This window comes from Vanessa cardui, chromosome 7 (assembly GCF_905220365.1).
Source record: "Vanessa cardui chromosome 7, ilVanCard2.1, whole genome shotgun sequence".
NCBI lineage: Eukaryota > Metazoa > Arthropoda > Insecta > Lepidoptera > Nymphalidae > Vanessa > Vanessa cardui.
In genome coordinates, this window is record NC_061129.1 from 10,600,503 (window position 1) to 10,627,652 (window position 27,150).

Below are 27,150 nucleotides of genomic sequence, written 5' to 3' on the forward strand. Positions count from 1 at the left end.
GGTAGACATGAAAGGTTGCGAGTTCTGGGCATGTGCTGGTGTTTGAAATGCACTCAGTGAGTATGGAGTAATAGAGGCCGCATAATTCTTAACGCTGAAGTTAACGTTTTGGACTTACCAATGTCTAAAGACAATATTATATCTTGGTGGTAGGGCTTTGTTCAAGCCCGTCTGGGTAGGTACCACCCACTCATCAGTTATTCTACCGCCAAATAACAGTACTCAGTATTGTTGTGTTCCGGTTTGAAGGGTGAGTGAGCCAGTGTAACTACAGGCACAGGGGACATAACATCTTAGTTCCCAAGGTTGGTAGAACATTGAAGATGTAAGGAATAGTAATATTTCTCACAGCGTCATTGTCTATGGGTGATGGTGACCACTTACCATCAGGTGGCCCATATCGTCCGCCAACCTATACCATAAAACAAAAAAAAAAAACAAAACATTATATGGAACAGGGATTCTCGAGTACGGATTGAGCAATTAGATCCAATTCATTTCAAATTCTAGAAACCATAAGATTCAATTCAGGGACAAATGATACAAAGTCTGACATTTTTACTGTTTATTAGATTTTAACTTATTAAGTACTTAAATAGTCAAATTAAATATAAATCTCAAATAACAACGTAGTTTGGCATTCGAAAATTTGTTTTTGTTTTCTCACACACGAATGGAAAGATGACTTAAAACAATATTTAATAGAAATCATTAAAACTAGTTTTCAAGAGATCAAAACATAAATCAGGTAACAACAATTTTGTATGTCGTAAATTGAAAGGAACAACGTCGCTTTCCTATTTAAATTATAAAAATATCTCTTACATTCTTTAATGTTTTATTAATAAATGAATTTACTATAACTTTCCCTCTACTATCACCAATCACCGTTATCACAATTCTTAGTTATATTACAATGTACATTTGTATTATTACAGAACTAGTCCAAATTAGTGACTTGTTGGAATAACAACCGTTAATCGAACAAAAATAGCGCAAATATGGCGCGTACGCATATTGGTTGAATGCTGATAAGGCTACTTTGGCTTCGAGTAGATGCTGCGGTTTTATTGGTTTAACCAACGCCACGTATCTTAACAGCATACAATGCTTATATGTAAGGCGAAATTGCTTAACAGCTGAATATATAAATTATTGTTATTGTTTAACAAAATAATAGCAAATATTCATTTAAAAAATAATTTAACGAAATATATATTTATATTTGGTGGTTATTATTTATCATACACCATGTTGCATAGACGATAAGTTTTCTTTTATACAATAAAATAACAAAATTTTGGAAAAACGTGTCATTCCACATTATACTCTATACATTGTATATATACCTTTTCCTTTGATATGTTCCCTTAATTACACCAACTCCATTATCACAGCCCATTAACCGATTAGTATTAAATAACAGAATATAAACTATAAACAAGAGACAACTATAGAATGTTAGATTCCATAAGTACTCAATTATTTTTATTTTCTAATTAAGTAGTTAAAAGAATGGAATATCATTAATAAAAAATCTATTGGCTATAAATATCATCAGAGCTAGGCTCCTTTAATTTAAATATTTTAATTACCTACATATTATTTGTGGAGCGTATTCAATTAAGTCTTACAAAAATTATCTACGTGTTTTTCGTAATTCCGTTTTTAAGTTACAATTATCCTAACCCGTAGGTAAATCTTCAGCTTGGATTGTTACCTACTGTATTGTACACAATTATTATAACTCTGAGGTTCCGTTAGGTGGGCTTCACCGTGACCTTCATTAGGACTAAGTAGCCTGAGCGCTAGCGATCATGACGATTGACACATGAAGTGGTAGAACTGATCGAAGTTAACCGGTTCCAGCTCATAATCCTTCTCCGACTTGTGGAGCAGTTCCGGATTTCTTTTCAAAAAGTTCCTTACCCAATCTTCACCAGCCATCCGAGTATTGACATCAAAAGGGTGGTTGAGATTGTTGTCTTCGGCGTATTGGAATGCAAGCTCTCTAATATCTCTTCTGGAAACGCCCATGAAAAATTTTTCCATACTTTTAATATACCCGACTAAGTCTTTTTCCTGACTTTCTGTGAATACACGTCTGTAGTGTCCCATCAGTGGCTTGGGGTCATCGGGTTGCTGATAGCGTACTTTACTAGCTCGCCTTTGGAGTGTGGATCGTGGTATGTGGTAGGTTCTGGCGGCGAGTTTATAACCCATTTTGCCAGACACCACGGCTGCCACGGCTTTTGCCATTTCTTCTTCGCTCCAGGATTGGCGTCCACTCATTCTTTCGTATTTCCGTACCATGACTGTCTGAAACGAGATAGAATTTGGTATATTCATATTGTGGTACATGTGTATCGAGAATTAAAATAGGGGTCATATGGCCGCTGTCAAACTTAGGCAGTCTTGCGTAAGAGAGTGTCACAATGGTAAATGAGGCCACGGTCCACCGATCACGTTTAACTTAGCTAAATTATTTTTAAATTTTGCTATGAACATAATAATAATAGTATAACGTTAACAAGTAGCCCTTATTGATGATGATGAGTGAATACGTTTAAAGTAACTAAATAACAAGTTGTTTATTTTTCATTAAAATTAAATGTAGACATGACATCTGCGATGTTCGGCGAAGGGTAACCGTGGCCTATCTACCGGTTTTGTAAGCTGTGACCAATGTCGGCTCGAGGCGATGTAGTTAGAGCTATTTTAGAGGCTATGTTCAATGTAACTTCAAAGTAATGTTTATGAATATGTAAATAAGGCTCATCTTTATTCAGGCAATGTGCGTTATATAAGTAATATTTTAAAAATAAATGTGTACTATCAGTGCGTATTTTTATTTATTTTATAATTTAAATGTAACTTTTTATCCAGTAACTACTTATTGACTATTGTAGAAGTTAAACGATTCATTACTTAATTACATTACAAAATATTTATTTTTTATTTTTATGAAAAATCATAAATAAATAGTATTTATTTATGAATTTTCATAAAATATTCAGTTATTAAAGATTTGACTGACTTTTTTATTTCACTTCTTTACATTTTAAAATATATAAGCCACAAAATAATAACAGTAAACAGTAATATAGCTTATATTGAAATAAAAAAAACTCGTAAATAAATTAGGAAATACTCTATAAGTAACTATTATTGTAATGTAAATAGATTATACCCATTGACGTAGTTTTGGTCAGCTGCAAATATTTTGTATTCTATTATGAACATTCTAAGTATGACGTAATAAAGACGATTTTCGCGTAAACAACAATGACTAACCGTGTTGGCGACCGCACACCGCATCGCTCGCAACAGCTGATAGTGAACACAGCACACGATAAAATGTGGCGTGTTTTTCCAGTGCGATAACTCGGGAAACGCGGCTTGAGGCCCCTTAACGCAGCGCACATTTAACTGCGATATTACTTAGCCGAGGTATGACCCACAAGTTACGTGCCTCAAAGATACATTAGCGCCGGTAATGACTAGTGTCGTTTGCACGTCATTTGTGTTTCACTCTGGTGCCCGTTAAACGGGAAATACCACTCGATAGTTGTTGACCGTCCTTGAGTGACCGCGTCTTATTTTTTATCTGTTAAAAACTACGTTGACGGTCGGTCAGCTGTTTGTATTCGCTATATAATACACGTCTATCAACATATCCCTACAACTGAGTACAATTAAACGCTTTAAAACACGACCGAGTAGTATACACTATAATACATTGCTTATTTAAGTTTGTCTTTGTTCAGTTCTGTTTTCGTCCAAAGAGCAATGCATGACGTCCAACGCGCTAGATTGAGATTAAGATAGTTATTGAGACGTCACTGTAGCGGCACGAGCACGGCGTGAGCCGAGGTTACTGTGACGCGTGACTTGCAAGGTCCCCGCTGCATTGCACGATGCGCCAAGGTTGCCACGCTCTTCGTTACCGATATAAGAAATCTAGGTCTCATGAACCAATAACTAACTATTTACGTGTAAAATTAATAGGAAGAGAGAGCAACGATGTGCGCGGGCATCCATCGGATGGTTGGTGTGCCAGAAGTGAAACCTGCATCGGCCGTTACCGCGGTGCATCGACTCGAAAGTGGTTTTCGGACGAGTAAATAACGTAGGGTTAAAGGGGTGCTAGTACTCACGGGTGGTGCGTCGGGAGCGGAGGGTGAGTGGTGGCGTCGGAGGCGGCGACAGGCGGCTGGCGTCAGGAGCAGGCGGCGGTGCGGGCGCGGGCAGCGAGGCGGCGTGCGGCCAGACTGACGGCGCGCGCGACACTGGCGCGGGGCCCGTCTTGCCCCGCCGCGGCCCTGGCGCGCTGACGTCAACTGGCCCAGGGCCCGGCTGCACGACTATTTTTGTCCACAACTAATTATCGCCTTCCTTTGTCCAATCATATGTTATGTACTGAAAAGGAAATCTGGTTTTGTGCCTACGTACACCTATCGAATAAAGGACAATGTGATAGCTATTACAAGTGTCATACGTAATGGCTGCCTAAATTACTCATGAGTCATAATTTCATATTATTTATGCGTGATACGTCTTATTTTGTAAACATTACGATTTTTTAAAACATCATTCTTTCTTTACGTTTAGAAGCCGATCCATTCAAAATGATGGGCATGTTATACCATTCCAATAATTTAACAGGCTTTATATTAAGCTGACTAACGTATTAAATAATTTTATGTGTATGGGAAAGTAAAGGTTAATCTGTACAATAATTTCGTGTAGTTTATTCCAACGATATACTGTGGTCAATAAGGTTATTGAATAAATAATTACACAGTGTGTAAATTTAATAAACAATTCATATTTACTAATACTTCAATATGATTATAATAACTAAATTAGGCACCAACAATAACTTGAAGCAGTTTTAAGTAATACTTAGTCATTTCTCGATAATGACCAAATCAGCAAAGTACGCTAAATTATTATTAGTTATTTTTGACTAATTACTATCTTATGACTAATAAATAACACAAAATATATGATATGAAACAATTTATTAAAAAGGGGCTTTAAATTCTATGCAATGGATAACATATGTATATAAGGGACAAAAAGCAAATGTAATAATTAAAAAATAACGTTTTTACTATATTTGATTAAAGAATGTAATAGACGCTGCTGAATTCACAAACAGATCATTGCGTGACTTTAAGCATTGAATTTGAGCCAAAATGCCTGCACTGAAGAAGTTTCTTGTTATAACGCGTCGGGATGACTCATATCGTCGGGTTTATCCCTGGTGGGTTCTGGACCGTTCGGATTAACTTGATTTCATTTCGACTGGCTTTAACGGCAAAGACATTGGAATAAATGGCTTAAGACTATTATAGATTACTTTACCATTAAAAACAAACAAAACATCTTTCAATAAACGAATCTGCTTTTAAATTCTACTAGCAGCCTAATGTTATACTACCCTCTCCAAAGCGTTTTATATTATGCGCTATTGGACAATTTTCTTTGGATGTCTCAACAATACTATGTTGTATAGCATCGAATCAGCTTTCAAAACAAAAATGATTACTTAACTCATTAATAATAATTTATTCATTTTATTTTTGTGTTCTAATGCAAAACGAACTTTTCTTAAAACAATAACCGACCTAGATACTGTAACCTAGGTCGGTACTTCTTTATGCGTTTATGGTTTTTTAATCTGTGCAAGAACTACATTTACAGTTAAATCATAAACACTAACTATTTTTTATTATTATTAAGGTCTAATTATTATTTTACTATTATCTGATCGTTTTCTATTTACAAACTTATATTAGATGCGTATTTTCTGTTGTGTGTACCATTTTCCAGTTTTTCCATTTGAACTAATTACATTTGAATATTGTATAACACAAAATGGGATGTCTTTTATTACAAAACATTGTAGTGTTTATTTATAAATATAGGGAAAATATTGCTTTTGTTAATTAATCTCTAGAGGAAAATGGAAAACATCCCAAAGATTTTTTTTCTAGAAATACCCAAAGCCGACTCGCAGGGTTTTACGTTACTGGGATTAAAATATTTAATCCACAAATTTTTCATAATAAAACGGTACTGTAATTAATAAGTCAAATTATGTAGAGTGTTTTTTGTTTTTCTTTTTTTTTCTTATTAATAAAAAACAACACATACTATTTAAATTAACCGTTTATTTTATAATTTTATTTAACATACTGATTTAATGATTAATTTTAAGATAATATAATGTAATATTAAATATTTTTTATAAAATGCACAGCTGTGTTTAATACCAAAAAAATATATACATACTTAAGTTTGTAATATTTTCGAGCCGAGATGGTTACAATACGTCACAACCGATGATAGCGGGTTCAAACCCAGACAAAGACTGCTTAATTTTCATGTGTTTAATATGTGTTTATAATTCATCTCGTGCTCGGAAATGATGAAAAACATCGTGAGGAAACTTACATCTCTAGTTGCAGCGAAATTGTGCCACATCTGAATCCATCCCTGCATTGGAACAGCGTGGTGCAATATGTCAGGCTGAGTAAGAAAAAAAAAAAACAACGACAACAGTTTTTGTTTTAATACATATATTCTTATAAAAATAAATGTAAAATAAAACCGTACATTATCGCATGGTAACAATAATTTTGATAATACCTTAATGCTATTCGGTGGAGTAGATAACCATACAATACATATATTTAAAATTATGTGTCATTGAACTCCATCTGTGAAGAAAAACATCGTCGGAGAAACAAATGTGCCAAATAAAACTCTACTTCGAACTCTTCTCTACCCAGCGACCCTTTGTAGTATGTGGTGGAATAAGTAACAAACCAATTTGTTTTATTAAAATAACTTAAAAGCATCTTACTTATTAAAAATATTATTATAGGTATTAAAAATTATTGTTTCTTTGTAAAAGAAAAAAATTGAAGTAGACTAACATTGCGATCACAGCCGTTTAAAATCATATGACAAAATCACCGTAACATAAATATGCTTAAATAATGAACAATACCTTATTAACAGTATTCTTATTATGACTTATATTTTAATACGGAGTCGTAAAAAATATTATATATTTAAATCTTTAATACGACATAATACGATATAAAATTTACCTACATTTAGTACATAGTCATTTAAACATCTATTCTTTTTTTTACTTTTTTGTTTTCTTTATTGATTGTTTCAATATTTCGTCTAACACACAAATACAATTACCTTTTTGACAATCATTCATTATTACAAATAAATATGGATAAATCTATTCAATAATTGTAATTGACGGGAATTATTTATTGGTTTTAATGATTGGCGACGTATTGATAATGTAAAGAGTTTAAAGTTTTAAACTATATCGGTACCTATTAGCGTCGATGGGCGAAAGTGTATACAACAGGTTCTTGTCTGCTGGCAGGTGGTACGTCTGCCTTTCTTTATAAAAATAATAAACAAGTAATTGAACTCTTGGAACTTTACAACATGAAAAAAATAATAAAATTGGATCTGATAGAAATCTGACCCATTACAATAGCACATACAAATATAAGAAGTTAATAATCGAATATCAAACATGAAGTATAGAATGATATTTTCACGTTCTGTTATCGAAATAGTTTATTATCAGTCGTTTCCTCGCCGTTATCAGTGCAGATACAACTTCACCGCTCTATCGTGTTGTAGAAATCAAGATGTAGATAACGTATGCGATGGGAACTAGGTATCAATCCCTCGCTGTTACTTCTGTGACCTCTGATAAAATGTTGACATTCAATTACTCACTTATCATGTAAGTAAGCCATCTGTTCCAACTTTGCGAATTCGTATTTTTCTAATCATATTTCATTCTTTACAAACTTTAATCTGTGCCTTTTTCAATAATACTTTTTTTGCTCTTTATTTTTATTGATTTCGTACATTTGACGTATTTATCTCCATTTAGTTTTCTGTTTTTAGTTTTCACTTGTTTTCTACTTCAACCATTTATTGTAAATCTTAGACTACCAAGACGCTTTCATATACTTTCTTGCCCCCCCACCACTGACGAGGCTCTACCCCCTTATTTAGATACATACTCCGTTCCTGTTCATAAAAATGTTATTGTATTTCGTTATGTAAATGATTTTACTCGATATTTATTTATCGCTATGATTTAACTATAAATTCTTCCAAAAAGCATTAATGTAATTATGTTTCATATTCATTATATTCATGTCACATTTCTGACAAGCATTGTCATAACGCTGATTTTTTTTTTTGTTTTAATGATTCAGTCGTAGAATTGACTATACTTACTTAAATATTGAATCACCACGTGACCATGTCTTAGCGCCACTTTGAAGTGCGAACTATGTTTTTCGTCCATATAACAAATGACATTTGAAACAATACAAATATAGTTTTCTATTAAAAATATATAATTTTTTACATCACTTTCATAATTACAAATCATAAATTTAAATTTAGGAAAAATATGTGAAGTCACCTAAAATCTATTCTGTATACTGGATACCATCTAATATAGAATATATATGTATTTTCATATGTATGTATTAACATTGCACAGAAAGCGGGCATAACGCCAGAAAAATGCTTTGCCAATCAAACTTAGGAAGTAGAAGAGAACGAACATTTGAATATGCATAAATATGCAATATACGAACTTAGATCTTAAGCTTAAAAAATGCATTGCATATTTTAATACTCACATTATTTTTATTACCCAATACTATTAAATGAATTATCAAACAATTATTCTAATTTATTTTTTATTTTGTCTTATTTATAACTATTATATATAATTATTATATATACGTAATAATTCTATATAATAATTATATATTCAAATTATAATACATTTATTTACCGTATCCAATTTTTGTGATGTAGATATTGGGCCAGCGCGCACTACATGATCTCGCATCGGGAATATTTTCTCTCACGTATAATATATTATCATAATTACGGTGTCAACGTGATATTCTATATCTCATAAAATAATTATACTAATATTCCGACTAATATTCTGCATGCCAAAGTAAAGCTTTCGGTATGTAGTATTGCTACGTTTTATCATTAAGAGCTATTGAATCAATTTATATCTATATTAATTTTAAATGTTAAAGTAACTCTGTCTGTCTGTCTGTTTCTCGCTCTTTCACGACCAAACTGCTGAACCGAATTCAATGAAATTTAGTATGAAGTAAACTTGGACTCCAAGCAAGGATGTAGGCTACTTTTGTATCTAATACATGACAACTAACACCCTAAAACACGATGTTGCGGGAAACCCCTAGTATACTTATAAATTAAGGCATATCAACTACGGTTTTTTTTTTGTCTCAGATATAGACGCTGGGATACTGCTAATCTTACATAAACACAAACTACAATCACAACAGAACTTGGCCTATATTTAATAGTTGCTGGGTTATACAAATTGGTTGTCATTCTTATCATTTTCGCCCTCCTATTACGGGTTGGACTCTGATACAGATAAATAATTAAGGTTAAAGTCAAACGAGAATATTAACATGATCATGAACGATCGCAGCTGCATTGCACATATCTGATAAAACACTATTTTATTCTTACAAGATTTTATTTTACTTCGTTGTTCATCGTTATTATGTGTGGGTGAAATGTGTAGCACAAGCTTTTGGTTTAAAATACGTGTTAATATATAATTCGGACAATTAGAACCTCTTTATTTAGTTAGCATGTTGGATTCGAAGTTGATCCGAGGTATTCTTTAGTAACATGTATTTGTTCTTTTTTTAAATTACTTATGACATTAAGAAAATAATCAATTAAAAAAAACTTTTTAATTTCCGATAACCTTGCGTCGAGTCAATTATTTTAACATTGGTAATGTAACTTAACAACTTTCAAAAATATTATTTTTAAAAATTCTATGAAGTTTTTACTGACCTTACATATTATTTTAATACGTTAAAAATACAGTTCTGTGCTTAAACCTACAAGTAACTATTCTTTTTTTTTATTCCAAGCCATTGTGTTATAGGGGGATAACATTTTCCATAAAATTGTTGTATAGATTTCTATACTGGTATATAAAAAGTACACCCATACAACGTAAATGAATATCAATTATTGTATGGGTCATACATTTAACTATTCGCTTAAGGTGATACCAGACACTTTGCAGAACGTTTAAAAGAGTGATTATTCGTTACTAAGTCGAATGCCAATATCCAACATTATAGGACATCTTTGTATCACTAATTTATTTGAGGCTTTGTGTCTTTTTTTTATTTAGACGTGTGGCGCTTTAAGTGCGACAAACCAACCAAATGAGAGATACAAAACGGACAAACCGTCTCATTTCACCTTTAGGCAGCATTTCACTTCTATTTCAATAATTTAAAAAAGTATATCTATTTATACGTATATGTTTTTTTAAGCTCTATGCGAGAGAAGTTTGTTATTAGATGTTTTAACTTTAGTATTTGGAACACAAATGAGTAAACAAGACACTAATACAAAATATTATGTATTTTGACAAAAACTCTTTACTATGTGAATAATGACAAGTGCTTTAAAAAAAGTTGAAATAGGTGTAACTTTAAAAGATATTTATACGAGCACCTATCAAGTAAAACTTACTCGTATATAGCCCAAAGACTAATCAAAAAGCTATCTGAGTATCGCAATACTAAGAAATCTTTCTGGTTAGTCCTTAAAATGTGTTTTTTATAGCTAATCTCAATATAAGTAATGATTTATACGTAAAACTAAAAGAATAAGCATATGATAATTTAAATATTTTGTAGGTCAAGCTCATTATATATTAAATAGTGTAAAATCTATAAAGAAATATAAACAGAAGTAAAGAACAAAATAATATTAACATACAAATATTCTTAAAATATTAATATAGTCCTACTTTAATATTTGTTTCAATAAACATATTATAATCAAATCACAATAAAAGGTAGTATTTTGCCACTTTAATCTGTTTTAATTACAAAGTGACCTTCCAAAGTCGTTGTCGTCGCCTCGAATAATACGAGACCCTTACCTTCCTCTCGTTTGGAACATTTGTATTGACCTGGGATTGGTGCATGGTGGATCAAGTACATGAATGTGTGCAGAAGGATAAGAAACTCCGTTTTTATGAAAAGCTGAAAGATTTACACAAAATAAAATAAATATATAAGAGTACATACTTTAATAAGCAGGTGTCCGGAATTAATAATATAATAACAGTTACTAGGGATTCTTGGTCGTTAAAAGTGTTCTGTCACTCTTATTTTTTATTTTCAACAATTATATCTTGCCGTTAATTCTGGTATTATACAACATACTATTTTGGGTAATCTTTGGTCTCTTTTTCTTCTAAATATCCTCAATCTTTCAGTAATGACACTCGTGCATCAATTTATTTCCTATAGCACGTACTGGAGATACAAGATAAACTCATTGGACCTTGGTCACGGACGCTACGTGACTTCCTATAGTACATGCACCGAGCCATTATCTCGAGTGCATTCATACAATCTTCTTTGATTCACATGCAAATAATTTGTAACTATAGAATATTTATTATTGGAAAGTTAATTCAATAATCATGTACTTATTCTTACTTTCATTCTATCACAAGTCGCTGATAGCGTGGGATAAGTACAAAAGGAGAAAAGTTGAAAAATATTTAATTATATATATATATATATATATATATATATATATATCATGATGCAAGCGACACATCATTCATTGAATGACGATAAATGAACCTCCAATCAATCAACAAATCAATTCCTCCAGTATTTTTGTTTAATTTAATAGTGAATTGTTGCAATCTACTAAAGTAGAATCCTAACCCGTCTTGAAGGTCAGTTCACAAATTATAAAACGAACAGATACAAATAAAGCAACTATTAATTTTGAAAAAGATTTAAATTGTTGTTCAATTCTGCCATTCGAATGCAGTTATTAAAACTGGAAAAAATAGCTCCTTTGAGTATACATATTGGCTAAAAAACTACTAAACCAGATACATAAAATTATACCAGAAGATGCAATGTTTTTCGGAGAAGGCTTGTAACATCTGGAGAAACGTCGGTAGACGGTTTAGCTTACTTAATTACAAAATATCAATTTAAGTACATTTATTTATTATTGTTCTCGTTGGATGCATGACAAATTTAAAGCGTCATAACATTTAGTATCACGTTAACAATTGGTTTTGGACAGAGGAACATAATATGAGCATGTAGATTTACCGTTGGTTGAAAACTTGTAATATCCATAGATAATGGCTGCCATTTTGTTTCTATGGTTTGTTCATCGTTTATTATATACTTAATCAATAAATTGAAGCTATGGTTACTTAATCCACGATTATATTTTAAGACGGCATCACATTCATATTAGTTGTTAAAGTGACCTCGAAATCTCTCTTAATGTTGAATAAAATATAGCGTAGGCTGCTATGACAGTCTCAAATGTATCGGTTTTAAACAAAAATAGTTATATTTTTTATTACGTATGTAGTTCTATTAGAAAGAGTTAGTGAACAATTTGATTTATCATTAGGAACTCGGGCATTTTTTAGTTATAGAATATATCTCTTTTAATATATAATATATGTTATACGTTCCAAAAATAACAGTATTTTCGATACTTTAAAATACAAGTCATTTTTTTATAATACCTGTTCTATTTTTAACTAGCATATCAGGTTTTTAAATGTATTGTCATATTATCATAAAGCTGACATAGCTTGAGCATCGATCCAATATTGCTGTCACGAATGGCACAAACATTGCATATTTTATTTGCGAATTCGGTTCTTTTATTTGGAACAAGGTAATTGACCGACTTCACGTTGTATAACAATGTAACTCACACACGTGTAACTTACGCGCTTCTGTATGTGACGTAGGTATGTAACACGTAATAGCTACATCTTTTACACCCACTATATGTTAACACACATACAACACAAAGAATGTATAGAGCAATTCGTCTTTAAGGCGCGCCCCTCCACTTTAAAAGCATACATGTTGGTATTAGTTGGGTGACGCTCGTGCTTACAAATCGTCTTAGTGTGCGTGTGATGACTAATGTAAGAATTAAGGCAGGAAAAAAATTATATAAATTAGATTATTTTTGTTAATGCATGGCGATAATTAAACGTGGAGGGGCGAGCCTTCTTAAGTAAACGGATCTTTAGCAAATGCTGTATTTTACAATAGTCTGATACCTTCAATTTCAATTTAAATTTTCTTAATTATACCTGGATATTTTATTAAAAATACATTGCCTTGTTAGTCAAGATTCAGTCCAAAATGTAATTACTAAAATATACTTAAGGCTTAGTTATTTCATTTAAAAAACGTTTTTTGGCAATCATTTATTTTGAATGTGGTAGCGACTGTGGTTTTGACCATATAAGACGTCGTGGTCCTTTCACTGTTGGTTTCTTATAAATATTTTAAAATGTTTGTAAAATTAAATATTTGACCTCAATAAGTAATCTTGAACAAAACAAATAATAAGAATTGTCAGCTTATTTATGTAATTGTAGTTATTGTTAAATACTATACTATACTCTACTATAATCTATACGAATTGCAGCAATAGTAGTGATATGTTTTAAGGATACAATTATCATTATTCACATTACCGTTTGGTAATCGTTCATGACATAAAGTAATACTTATTTATATGATAAATTAATATACTTAGGTATAGAATAATGTGACTTGTTAACTCGTGATTATTTAACACATAATCAAACTGATAAAAAACAGATGTAAAAGTGTCTGCGTTGCTTTATTTTAGAAGCGAATACCTTGTCCCAGAAAGACACATTGACATTGTGGAGTCGACAACTTTGTATTTTGGCAGACAATACAAAAACAAAACGTTTTGGAGTTAGTCAAAGTTCGAATACGACAGAAGAGTGTAGTTTAGTTTAGTCTAGCAGTACATATAAGCCGTTACAACGATTAAAATTATCTAGTTTTATATAATATAAATTTATTTCATTCATTGAAGAGCTGTTAGATCATTGAATTAATAATGTAAAGAGCTTCAATGAATGAAATGTAATATCGAAGTAAATTTTACGTTACATATTATTTTCTTCTTCGTAAATGATTCTTGTGGCTTCGTATTCAGCGTTGTGATATCAATCGGTGTATGAGTCCGCTCTTGGCATTCACCGCGTGCCTTATGATGGATAGGAACACATATGGCTGCGCAGTGAACGCGAGGAGGTGGACTGTTTTTTTTCATAGTATTTGCTTTCTTGAGTTGCTTTCAGTATTCGCTGTTTATTATTTCTTCGGTATATTAACTTCATAAGTTGATCTAGAATTTCTTGCTTGAGTTTTCTAGTATCGATATCACATTTAAACGAAACAAATTTGTACTGTTTGTATTTTAATATTAAAACTACTGTTAATGTAGTTGTTCTTCAATAATTTATTACAAATAATGCAGACAGTACAATGTTTATTTCTAAGATTTTACGCCTACATAGATTATATTTATTTTCAAAAGTTATAGATATTGCTATTTTAAATTTAGTAGGCGTTTACAATATATTTTCAATATAAACATAATTTGCAATAACATTAAATTTTACAGTGAATATAATACAACTTATCGAGTATTTAATATATATACATATACTTATACATTATCTAATATTATATTTAGAATAGATATATAGATAGATACATTAACTAATATTATATTTAGAAAATTATATAAATATGCGTTACACAGGAAGTTTAACAATTGTCATAAAATAACACGAACAGTAGATAAAAGGCAACAAAAAAGATTTTTTTTAATCTTATTTTTCCATGAATATCATGGAAAACTATAAGGAATATAGGATGTTTTATCAAATAGTTAACGTGACGCTTTCCGACTAGAGAGTCAATGCTGTATGATAATTTTGAACAAGCGTAGCGTACGTTATAGCATAGATCAGGGGCTCCGGGGTGCATTGTCCAGAACAATAGGCTCAAGATGCAGCTGGCGTATTGTCACATGTTCACAGGGTACATTAGAGGGGTTGTAATTTACCGAATTAGAGTTCTAGTTCGATTCGTATACTACGATTTCAGTTTTATATTTTTATATAATGCCGTGTGACAAAAAACTATTTAAATGGTTTTTGAATAACCTTTTTAATATAAAGGAAAAGCCGCTGCATTAAATTAACCGTCCGTCGTAATGATATTTAAGAATTATTGTTAATATACTGTATTTACACAGTCGTTTGATAAGGTTTCATTCTATTGATAATTATTATTACATAATTTTCGTTTGCAACCGTTTTCAACAACATTAAATTTGATTTAAAACTAGTTACTATATTTCTAATTACCATATATGTATTTACCTACAACTTTGTATATTTTTTTAAATATATTGATCAAAAATCAAATGAGATTTGTAAAAGAAAATATGACTTACGTGAAAAATAAATAGACATGGACAAAGTTGCCGGATAGTTATTATTGAACAGAAATAATAGCAAAATCTTATTCATTCTTGATCATCAGTGAAATATTTTCCGAAAAAAATCAATTTCATTGAAACCTAATGAAAATTATATTCGTAAATTGTTAGCTCGTGTATGTTGATCAAACAAAGTCAGGTTTACGGTAGTGCATTCTCCATGGTGAAAGAATGTAAACATTGGGGCAATTAACCTCCACGAGCGAGGGGGCGGACTTACTACTTACTACTGGTTTTAAGGGGTGGCTAGTTGTTTAGTAACAGTTCGAGTGTATTACGATTTTAGTTATTAATGAGTAATAGTATCGCGTGTGCCCGAAGTCCACCCATTTGTTTTGGAAATTTAATAAATTTGGTATTCGTATATATTTCCGCTGCACCTTAATCTTATCCTTGAAATAATGTTCGATTGATCTTAATTTATATTTGTATTAAAACATAATTAATATTAATGTATTAGATGTTCACGTATCACTCTATAAATTTTATGTCAACAAATGATAAGATATAAAATCTATATCAGTTTACAGAATGGATTATAAGTTGTTATTTATAAAACTATAAAATAAACGTATTTAAACTGTAAACGTTATTTAAAGCAGAATCTAATTAGATAACAAAACAAAAGTAGATTAATAAAGCAAATTATCCCCGATCGTGAACAATGCGCGGAGGTTGGCAACGAGGGCAGGGAGGGTGAAGCCTCTCAATGCTTCCGATGACATCACACAAGTGCGTCTACGATCACGTATCCGATCATTGTATCTGACTACTTATTGCACGGTATTACGACATTGTTTATCAAAACATCAATCGATTAACCTCGGCTTTTCTTATACTGGCTATAGTTCTGGCTTCGTTTAACATTCACTGTATACTAGTGGCATGAACAGGCTTTGCGCTTTTGACTTGATACTTTCGAATAAATACGTTGATATATTTAACGTATTAATTGTATATTAACCAGTTCATCTGCTCGTGCCAGCTGTCAGCCAGCGATTGCACAAAGAAAGATAACGCAATTGTAAATGGCATTTTAAAAAGCTTTTATCGTATAGGTAATTTATGATACAAAGTTTTGACTAGATGTTTGTTTTTAATTCATTGGATTATCATCGAAACCGAACGGACATGTTAAGTTTCAATTCTCTAGGCTCTAATTATTTACCTTATTTGTATACATATGTTAATTCAATAACATTAATAGGTTTATACATTTATTGTTTATTTAGAGTAATTAATATTAAGTCTGTAAGTATATACAAATAAAAATGTTGTATAAATATAATTGATGTTATATAATGTATAAATATAATGAAGTCATTACGAATATATAATATTTAATTCTCATTCAGCGTTTTTGACGATGTACTTCTAGTGTCGTCTCTCTCCCTCATCTCTTTTCTCTACTGTATGGGAGGGGGTGTATGTTAAAACTTATTGGCTAAAAATAATTATAATAAAATGGTAATTTTTATTACAGTAAATAATTTTATTTATTTTACTCCATGTCTTTGTTTTCTTTAATAGTTAAAATTAAATCTTTCCATAGTTATCTATCACCTAAAATCTCAGAACGGCAATTTTTTTCTAAAACGGCATTTAACTTCTAAATTACAAATATCCTAATTTTGATAAATTTTAAATTATAAAACACAACATGTTACATTTTAAACATATATGTTTATAAACCTATAGTGCTTTCAAGGAAAATATTTATTAAATCTGGGCGAATGGTGCTTGAATAAAAAAAAAACCCTATCATTTTTAATAACGGTATCATTTTTTCATTTAAATTTCCTTTGGAAGTACATTACCACGGAAAATTATTATTAGATTTAGTCCATTAAATTATTTTTATCTATACTAATAAAACCCATGTGTTTGTTTATGTCTGATTGAACGATCAAGATGTACCATTTCGGATTCGTCTCACAACATATATTTAAGGTCATTTTTTGAAAATGGAACCCTTGGGGACGAAGTAGTAGTCTGAGTAAAAACTTACGGAAAAACTATCACAAGTATTTCTCGTAAGCCAGAGTACATTTTATAGTCATCTGAATTATTTATAAACAGCATAAAAATATACTTAATTAACATTTTTAAATATATTAATTAATAATTTTAATAAAAATAATGCACGTGATATTGAGTTTTTTAATTGTATTATTATAGCAGTTATGAATTTATCTAATAACTTGTTTTATTACAAACCTCTTAAAAGTACATCGAACTTTCGTGTGAACAAAAAATGATTAGAACGAGTACGACCTTAGCACACTTATTTTTTTACGATCGCTATTTAATACGAAGGGTTGATTTTGAAGGGAATAAAAGTCACGTGGCGCTAGGGATAGTACGTTGACCTCCTTGATATAAATTTTTAACTATTTTTAATTTATTACGAGCCAGAATTTAGTAACAGGACGCAAAGAAAATCATTAAATCATTATTTTATAGTTATGATGAAGTATTAGTTATACTAAGCTAAAGTTTAAAGTAACTATGAAGAAATAATGCTTAGTGCACTCGCAATTGCTTATTAATGAACATCATTAACAAGATTTTTTTCTTTTTAAGAAAGAAAGGTTTATAAGTTTTGGGTATACAAAATGTAAGAGCTGAGATGGCCTAGTGGTTGTAACGCTTGCATCTTAACCGATAATTGCGGGTTCAAACCCAGGCAAGCACTACTATATATATGTGCTTCTAATTCATCTCGTGCTCGGCGGTGAAGGAAAACTTCGTGAGGAAACTGTCTAATTTCATCGAAATTCTGCCTCATTGGAACAGCGTGGTGGAATATGTTCCAAAACACTCTCCTTAATGGAAGAGGAGGCCTTATCCCAGCAGTGGGAAATTTACAGGCTGTTACTTTAAAATATTTGTCTGTTTTAAAAATATTTTTATATGAATATCGAAAACAATTGATCTGCTATTTATAATCTATGAATTTTATAAGGACTACGATTTGACGGGTATATGCGACAGTGTAGTAAAAGCCAGCAAAGACCGTGGGAGATGGAACCCTGTCATAACTTCCACCGTTCCGCACCCCACACAGCTGTCGCGATAATGTATGGAGTGTTCGATGAATCGATTGTTTGATTCACGACCGTCTTTTGTTCCTGTCAATTGTTCACCAGACTCTTTGTCGCGATTGCATCGGGTTCCGTATCTATTATTATTATAATGGAAAGCTTGGACTATTAGCGTTCCTCGTGTGAAGGTCGAAGTTCGCACGTGATTATCAAATTGCCTAAAAAGTATTGTGTTCTTGACGAATAACTGTATTGCTATATTTTTAAATAAAAACTTTCTAAATTGTTCTTCAATAATAGAATAAACTAATCGTTTATGTAATATGAAACACAATTTAAGGTTTAAGAATGACTATCATAATACCTACGTACATGTTTAATGAAAACTAAATGATAGTCTGACCAGTTACACTATAATCCCTCATTTTTTTAAAATAGGGTATGTCCCTAGCCACATGCTTAATTCTTAAATTCTATTAGTAGTGTAACCGGTTTTGCTGGCTTATGTCTATGTAACTTGCATTATGCATTTAATGCAAACCATTTTATATGCAGATAGGTTGCGCGTGCAAATAATGTTCGAATATAATGTATTTTCCTAGACAAAGCGGATTGAATTAATAACCCAAAATATGGGGTGAGTTTTTTGGGCGTATAGTTGAATTGTCTAACTCTAGGGTCGTTGTACGCAGCTGCGCGGGCGCGGGCGCGAATCGAATTGATACGCGCACATGTCGCGTGCGACGTGACGTCACGCAATATGGCGAATGTTGCCGGCTGTCAAATGTTTCATGTTCTATGGTTACGCCGTTACATTGATTATGATTTTTATTAAAAATAGAAAAACAACCCGGTACATTAAAATTATTTAAAAATACACTCAATTTTAATCATAATCAATAATATATTTAAACTCGTCATTACAAAAGTAGCTTGTGGGGACAGAATATCTACTAACTTTATCTTGTTTTAAAATTCAAAGAGGGTGATTTACATTGCAAATAAAAGTAACCACGACACATATTCTACCCCTTTCCCAATGTCTGCGGCGTTATCAATAATATCAAAATTATATGTTAATAGAATTCTAATCTACTTTAATAGTTAATTACGTCAATTATTTTAAAATTATACAACGCTATTTACGTACGATTTAGAAAAGACTATTAAGTAACAGCTATTGAGTCAGCGTTTTATTTTTTTCGTGTTTATGACATTGTTTTAAAGTAATCTGTCGGTCGGTAGTTTATATAAGAAAAATGTATATAATGCTTGAATGTATTGTTCACGCTAATATTTATTTGTATTTTTTTTTTATTTTATAATTTGTATTGGAAATTTGGAATATATTAAGTTTATAATTTTATAACACACAACGGATTTTATTGTTAATGTTTTTTGAAATATTGAACTTATTAGAAAAATTAATACGTTTTGTTAGGAGCGGACATGGATTCGTACATACGTTTAAAGTATTATCTGTACAAGTATGTTTTACTTTATTTCGAAAATATGATTTGGAAACAAATATATCCCTCTGACCTTAATAACACTATAAAAATTAAAACACTTTTATTCGTATATATCCTTAAGTAATCTGAAAAAATGCAATTTTTATACGTGTAGAAACGATTTTTACCCAATTTATCGAAATATAACGCGGACTTGTTCGACAAAAGACACAAATAAATATTATTTAAATCAATGATTTATATTAAGTAAAGTTTAGTAGATACGTAGATAGAAAATAGAAAAACGATACATAAACCTTAAAATACTTTAATAATCAAAAAGGCAAAACCTAGTCCTTCGCAGTTGGTGTCTGAGTATAAGTTTGTTTTATCTCATAAATCATTGATTTCCAGATAAACGCCCTTATCAGCGAGTGACCGAGGCTTAAGTTCGCTAATTTCCTTTGTAACACGAGATATTCTAATTATAAAGTTACGCTTTATAACAAATAAAATAATATTTACGCTATTGTTTTATTTTAGTGCCATTCAAATAAAAATAATAGTTATTATTAATAAAATATTAGCAACGGTGCACTTCATAACGATTTATGACAAATATATGAGTATGTATATATGTTTTTGTTATTACCATCAAATCACATCTTCAATAGTAAACTTTGATCCTCTTTCCAGTATCCTCAACAAATTAGCTTATTAAAAAGTCTTAACGTAAATGCTTTAAGTTAAATCAATTATATATTCAATAGTTTAACTATTGTTATCCTTGAACCAAAAACTTTACGATCGCGAATAAAACGATCCGTTAAACACAGCGGTCTCGTAGCGACTGCTACGCGCTACGTCAAGTTACGTTATCCACGATAACAGCCAGTTATAATGAAATGGTTCAGACGTACTAAGTATGTGTACTTCATAGTAAGTTCAACATCCTCATTTATAAAGTGCTCATTACTTTTTTTTTTAAAGTTGCTGAATATAAAGTATTGATTCCTTCGATTATTATATATATATATATCAGCTTTTGTTTTTAGTAACATAAATCGAAGATCCTCGAAAATTATCACAAAAATTTTAAAACTTCTAATATTTAAGGGTGTCCTAAATAGTTTTTTACATTCATTTTTTGCCTTATTCTATAGATATATTTAATTATTCATTATATGAAATATTGAATGCGGTTAAAAATTTAGTTTTCTAATGATTTTCAAATATAAATCATTGTTTGCTTCTGAAAATACGATCGTATTTAAATTAAAAAGTAAATTTTAACTATATGAATACGAAAAGTTAGTATGTAATTCTATAAATAAAACATCGAAATAACACAGAACAGACACAACACAGACACATAAAGCTGACATAGAAGCAACTTAAAACTATGTGCGGTGTGCTCGAAGGCTGTCCTGGCAGAGTGCCAGCCGGCAAGGTGAAGTAGCGGCGCCAGTGAAAGTCCCCTTCTCCTTCTCTCCCGCTAGCTTCAGAACTACCCTAACTGACGTTTTCAATTATATTTTAAAAAATGCCTATCAAACTCATGAAGAGTAGAAAGATTCGCATGACTTTGATTTGATTTTTGAACCTACACATGATTTGTTTTATACATTTTAATATGTAATATTTGGCTATAAATAGCGATAATCATATAATATATATATTTATAATATATATATTCAAAGCCCAAATTGGATAAGGAAAATTTTGAAATTTGCCTATTATTCGTCGTTCGTCGTTTTTCGATACAATGTGGCTCAGACTTAGTTTAGTAAAACAGATATAAAATGTTAATTCGATAAACGCATTAAACAAAAAGTAACGCTCGCATTTTTATAAAAATATGTACAAATTATTCACTCACCTTGTGACAAACTCGTACTCTGCCCTCCTCCGGCGTTTAATAGAAGAGATGCAGACAGATAACGAGTGTTCGAAACAAAGAAAGCTTAGACAGATCATGCAAAACAGAAAGCGGACGAACATAGACACAGACAATTTGATTGTTATTTCAATAGTAGCAGCTTTTAATAAAACCGCTGTAAATTCTTTCGATATAACTTAAAGTAAATTGTGATTTTAAATATCTCAATGAACTAACAATCATTTAATTTTAAATTACGCGAAACACAAAGCACTTTTTAATTTTCATTCGATTTTCTTAATATTTTCTAAATAAATATTTTTTAATTTGTATCGCGATATCACAGACTCGTCACTATAATTTAAAGATGTCGGGGTAGTTTGTCAACGGACACATTTGAAATGAGCGCAGAACAGTATGGTGCGACACTGACGGTGCATGCTTACGTACCTCGCCGGCTCACGGTTCACTCACAGTACTGACACTCGCGGAGCGCGCGGACAACGGTACACTTCAGGCAAACACCAAAAGCAAAATGGACATACCTGAGGGTGGCGGCTGGCACGGGGCGCGCTCGCTACTTGAATGAGCTTCCCGGGCAAAGCGGCGCGCGCAGGGGGCGCGGCTAGCCCGCGTGGCTCCGGCTGCCACCCTCTCACCTCCCGCGCTGCACCCGCCACCCCGCCATCCCCAGCCTCTGCGTCCGCCTGCACCGCTCAGCTGAGCCCTGATTAGCCCCGGCCGGGCTATTCAATTAGGGGTTGCTTGGTGCATTTCGCAAGGTAGCCCGGCAGCTGAGCCGCCGGACCGCCCGCCGACCCTGACGCCCGCTTTGCTCGATGCCTTAAAGTACTCTTCATTACAATCTCTCCATAACTGATCCTATTACTTATATTCGTCCCGGCCAACAAGACCTCAGTTTAACCTGTTTATGATTTCGAATCTAATTTAGTCAATAGAATATGATAGTAAGAAGAAATAACAAATAATAGAAATATGTAGTTGTTGTTACATTAAAATATAAATATAGAGTAAGTATTTTTTTTGAGAAAGAGTTTTAAAAGTATACGTCGTGTAGTCGTAATATTGAAGCTGTAACGTAACATAACGTAAAACCTTATCAGTTGCGTCTGTATGTGACGCTATTGTCTACGCAAATTGCTACTGCCGAGGCGGAGAGTGGCCTGTCTTATTTGAATTGAAAATTAAGTGGAGACGTTGTCGCGAGTGGTCCCCAGGCGCGGGCTCGTTACCAACTACGAGACTTGCCAACAATGATGTTACTTTATTATTTAATTCTATACTAAAGTAATTGGGTTAAGTCATAAAGTATATCCAGTCGCTCTCTCAGGAGAGAAATTTCGTGATGAGATTATCTTAGAAACTTTATGTTATTTATTGTCGATTATTAGCAAAATTATTTGTTAGCAGCTGTTCCATTATAGGATATTTAAACTACCACATAATTTAGGAACTATATTTGTAATCTGTTGACTATATTTGAAATACTGTGTGTATAATTTTATATATCGATCCATGCATTAGTGTGTGTAACTGCTATTATGATTAAATTCTTTATTTACATTTCAATTTTTGACACGGCTAAGTTTAAGCTTTATTTGTATTGTATGTATAATAAAAAAAAGGTTATAAAATTTGTCCTTAAAAACCTCAAGTACATGTTGTACATTTTACGAACATTGAGTGCCATTGCAGATGACAAGGGTGACTTTTTGGTACTTTGGATATAAAAATCTATAAAAATAATTTTCAACTCTAAGTATACAAAGTATAAGTGTTTAAATGCCATATATCAATTAAAGTCTAGAAAAAGTCTTAAAAATGTATTCTGTATATTGTATTTATTGAAAAAGATTAAAGGCTATAGATATAGAATAACGCCACGACACACAAAGGCGGAGTAGTTACGATTAACTAAGACAAAACCACGCGGACTAGCTTGTATATCTTCTATTATAAACATAGACTCAAAATTTTCACTATTCTTGCAGCTGTAACACTTGTTAAGATAGGATTTTTGGAAATTTTAACTTCAAGGATGGGAAATGAGAGATGAAATTATTAAATTGAGCGAAAATCTCACGAATATTGAGAGCTAAGCTAACGCTTTACACTGTTCTGTCTATTTGTAAAATCGGAAGAGTTGTTCTCATAGAAACGTCGTTCCCATACCTAACTATGAAATATTGAGCTTTTAAAAAAGCTTAACTCACTAGTTAAGCTTTTTTAAAAGCTCAATATATTAGTACTTACTTACATCGAAGTTATTTAGTAAACACTTTTACTAAATAACTTCGCTGTAAGTAAGTATTCAGGATTTAGGTATTTGTATTTTTTATAAATGTTATTTGATGTATATATTTTAATCATTATAATCATTGATCCCTCTATCTCGTCTGTATGCCGTTTGTCGAATTTATTGAATCCATTTACCCGTAAGAACTGTTTACAGCTGTAATACTTGTTTTAAATGTTTATTACAATTGAAGGACAAGTTATTTGTAGTGATTTCATTAAGGAATGTATTTTTTTATTTAAATATATGTAGTTGACTTTATTATATATGTTGACGATATATAAAAATACAACCTAAATTTATTTAGTCAATTTTATTGAATATAAAAACTAATAAAAGAATCACAATAAATTAATCACATCAATTTTACAGACAAATAAACCCAAAAGAATGAAAGTAATCTGTCATTGAGAAAACTCCTAATTTTTAATATAATTATATAAAATAGGGCTTTATAATATAAAAAACGGCTATTAACATTTTATTTTTAGTTTAGTTTTGTTTAAAAAGATCTACGCTTAAAGTCTGTCAACTACCATTTTATATGTTTAAATAATATTGAAAATATTAGATACATTTAACTGTTTGTTGGTAACGCGGCGCCAAATCACAACCAAGTGGAATGGCTGTTCCAGTTTTTGTTTCTTTGTTATAAACACTGATTTCGTTAGTGTGCTAAATGATATTTTGGCTGATAATTCGACTCACAAATGAATTTAACTACAATTGGTTTTATTTCTAGGCAAACAACATGCTTATGGAGATGTAAAGTCTGACCATAAAAAAATGTATATATCATGTTTTTTTTAGGTTACAAATCCAATAAGAAAAAAAGAAAAATGTTACATATTAATTGTATAAATCTAATAATGTTTAAGTCTTCTTATAGGATTAATATATTTATAGTTTAACTTGTAAAGATTTTTCCGGAAGGTGAGCTTCTGTATAATGACAAAAGTGCTGAGAGCAAAGCGGGATATTGCAAGTGACACGAGGGAATTTTTAATTACAGCGGATAAAGGCCGTTAATGAACGCTATCTAGCAGCGCAAGAAAAGAACGATAAGTCTTTGGTGCATTTTAATCATTGTAGAATTATTTATAAGTTAAAAACTTTACATTGTGAATTAACAAAAAAAAACGTAATATGTAACTAAATGTAACCTTTTTTCAGGCTTATACGAAAACTATGATTAATATTATTAAGACAAATTATAAAGCGAGTTGCTTTATATTATATGGATTAAGAAATTTATTAAATACAATTTTGATAGTCTGCGTATTCTGCGAAAGTTATTTTACAGCGATATTTTAGCGTTTGATTCCTTGAAGTCTAATGACTGTTATCGTAGAGGAACATAGGACTTCCATTATTTTCACCCGCGCCGTTACACCATCAAGTACGAAATACGTCATAATATCAAATTCGACATTGATTATTTAATTTAAACGAGCAATCTTCTGTTTTATCCACTGAACCCTTTCGTGGCATCATCGTCATCATCATCATCATCATCATTTCAGCCGAAGGACGTCCACTGCTGGATATAGGCCTCCCCCAAAGATCGCCACAACGACCGGTCTTGTGCAGCCTGCAACCAGCGGCTACCCACGATCTTCACCAGGTCGTCGGACCACCTTGTGGGGCGCCTACCCACGCTGCGTCTACCGGTCCGTGGTCACCACTCGAGAACTCGTCGGCTCCATCGGCCGTCGGTTCTTCGAGCAATGTGCTCCGCCCACTGCCACTTGAGTGTGGCAATTCTTCAGGCTATGTCGGTGACCTTAGTTATTCTGCGGGTCTCCTTATTTCTAATTCGATATCGCAGAGAAACTCGCCCTCTCCATTGCGCTTTGGGTGACCTTGAGCCTTCTTATGAGGCCTATTGTGAAGGACCACGTTTCTGAACCGTAAGTCATCACTGGCAACACACACTGGTCAAAGGCTTTTGTCTTCAGACACTGCGGTATATGGGACGAGAAGATTTTTCGTGGCTTCCCGAACGCTGCCCAGCCGAGTTGGATTCGACGGTTGACCTCTTTTTCGAAGTTCGACTTACCTAATTGGATCGTTTGTCCCAGGTATATGTAGTCATCGATAGCTTTGAGTGTAGATTCTCCGATTTTTATAGGAGTGGGCACAACATAGATGTTCGACATAATCTTCGTCTTATCCATGTTAATTTTAAGACCCACTTATTTGGAGGCTTTACCGAGGTCATCGAGCATTATGGTTAAGTCTTCCACGGTTTTAGCCATGACTACTATATCGTCAGCAAACCGAAGGTGAGTGATGTACTCGCCGTTAATGTTGATGCTAGAGCCTTTCCAGTCCAAACGCTTGAAAACACCTTCCAGAGCAGCGTTGAACAGTTTCGGAGAAATAACGTCTCTTTGTCCCACTCCTCGCTGCAGCTGGATAGGTTTCGAGTTCTGGTCCTGTAGTGCACTTCGATGTACTGATAGTCAATTTGGCACATCTGGAGAGACTGTTGCACAGCCTAAGTTTCGATCGAATCGAAAGCTTTCTCATATTCTACAAACGCTAAGCATAATGGCATATCATACTCTTCGGTCTTCTGTATAACCTGCCGCAGCGTATGTATGTGGTCTATGGTAGTAAAAAAAAAAGTAAAGTAACAGCCTGTAAATTTCCCACTGCTGGGATAAGGCCTCCTCTGCCATTAAGGAGAGGGTTTGGAACATATTCCACCACGCTGCAGCAGCGTTGTGGAATAAGTTTAAGTCAAACTTTGTCCTACAGAAAAAAAGGAAGAAGGCTTTTGCCCAGAAATGGCACATTTACAGAATCGTGTTTATAACAAAAAATACATTACGATCATTACGTTCACTCGCGTCGTTTTATAAAAGATGTAATGACACTTTAAAAAAATCTACATTAAATAAATTTTAAATACACAATTGCTCGACACCATGCTCATAGATTGTA

The 27,150-nt window shown here is 32.3% G+C and overlaps 1 protein-coding gene across 1 annotated transcript; it reads right to left on the reverse strand.

Moving 5' to 3' along the window:
• Positions 1-550: 550 nt before the first annotated feature.
• Positions 551-26,378, reverse strand: LOC124530962. Its single transcript, XM_047105336.1, has 4 exons — positions 26,040-26,378; positions 22,430-22,591; positions 4,158-4,364; positions 551-2,319 (listed from the first exon to the last, which is right to left on the reverse strand). The coding sequence occupies exons 1-4, from the start codon at positions 26,376-26,378 to the stop codon at positions 1,816-1,818; spliced, it is 1,212 nt and encodes a 403-aa protein (XP_046961292.1). The 3' UTR covers positions 551-1,815.
• Between the last annotated feature and the right edge of the window lie 772 nt (positions 26,379-27,150).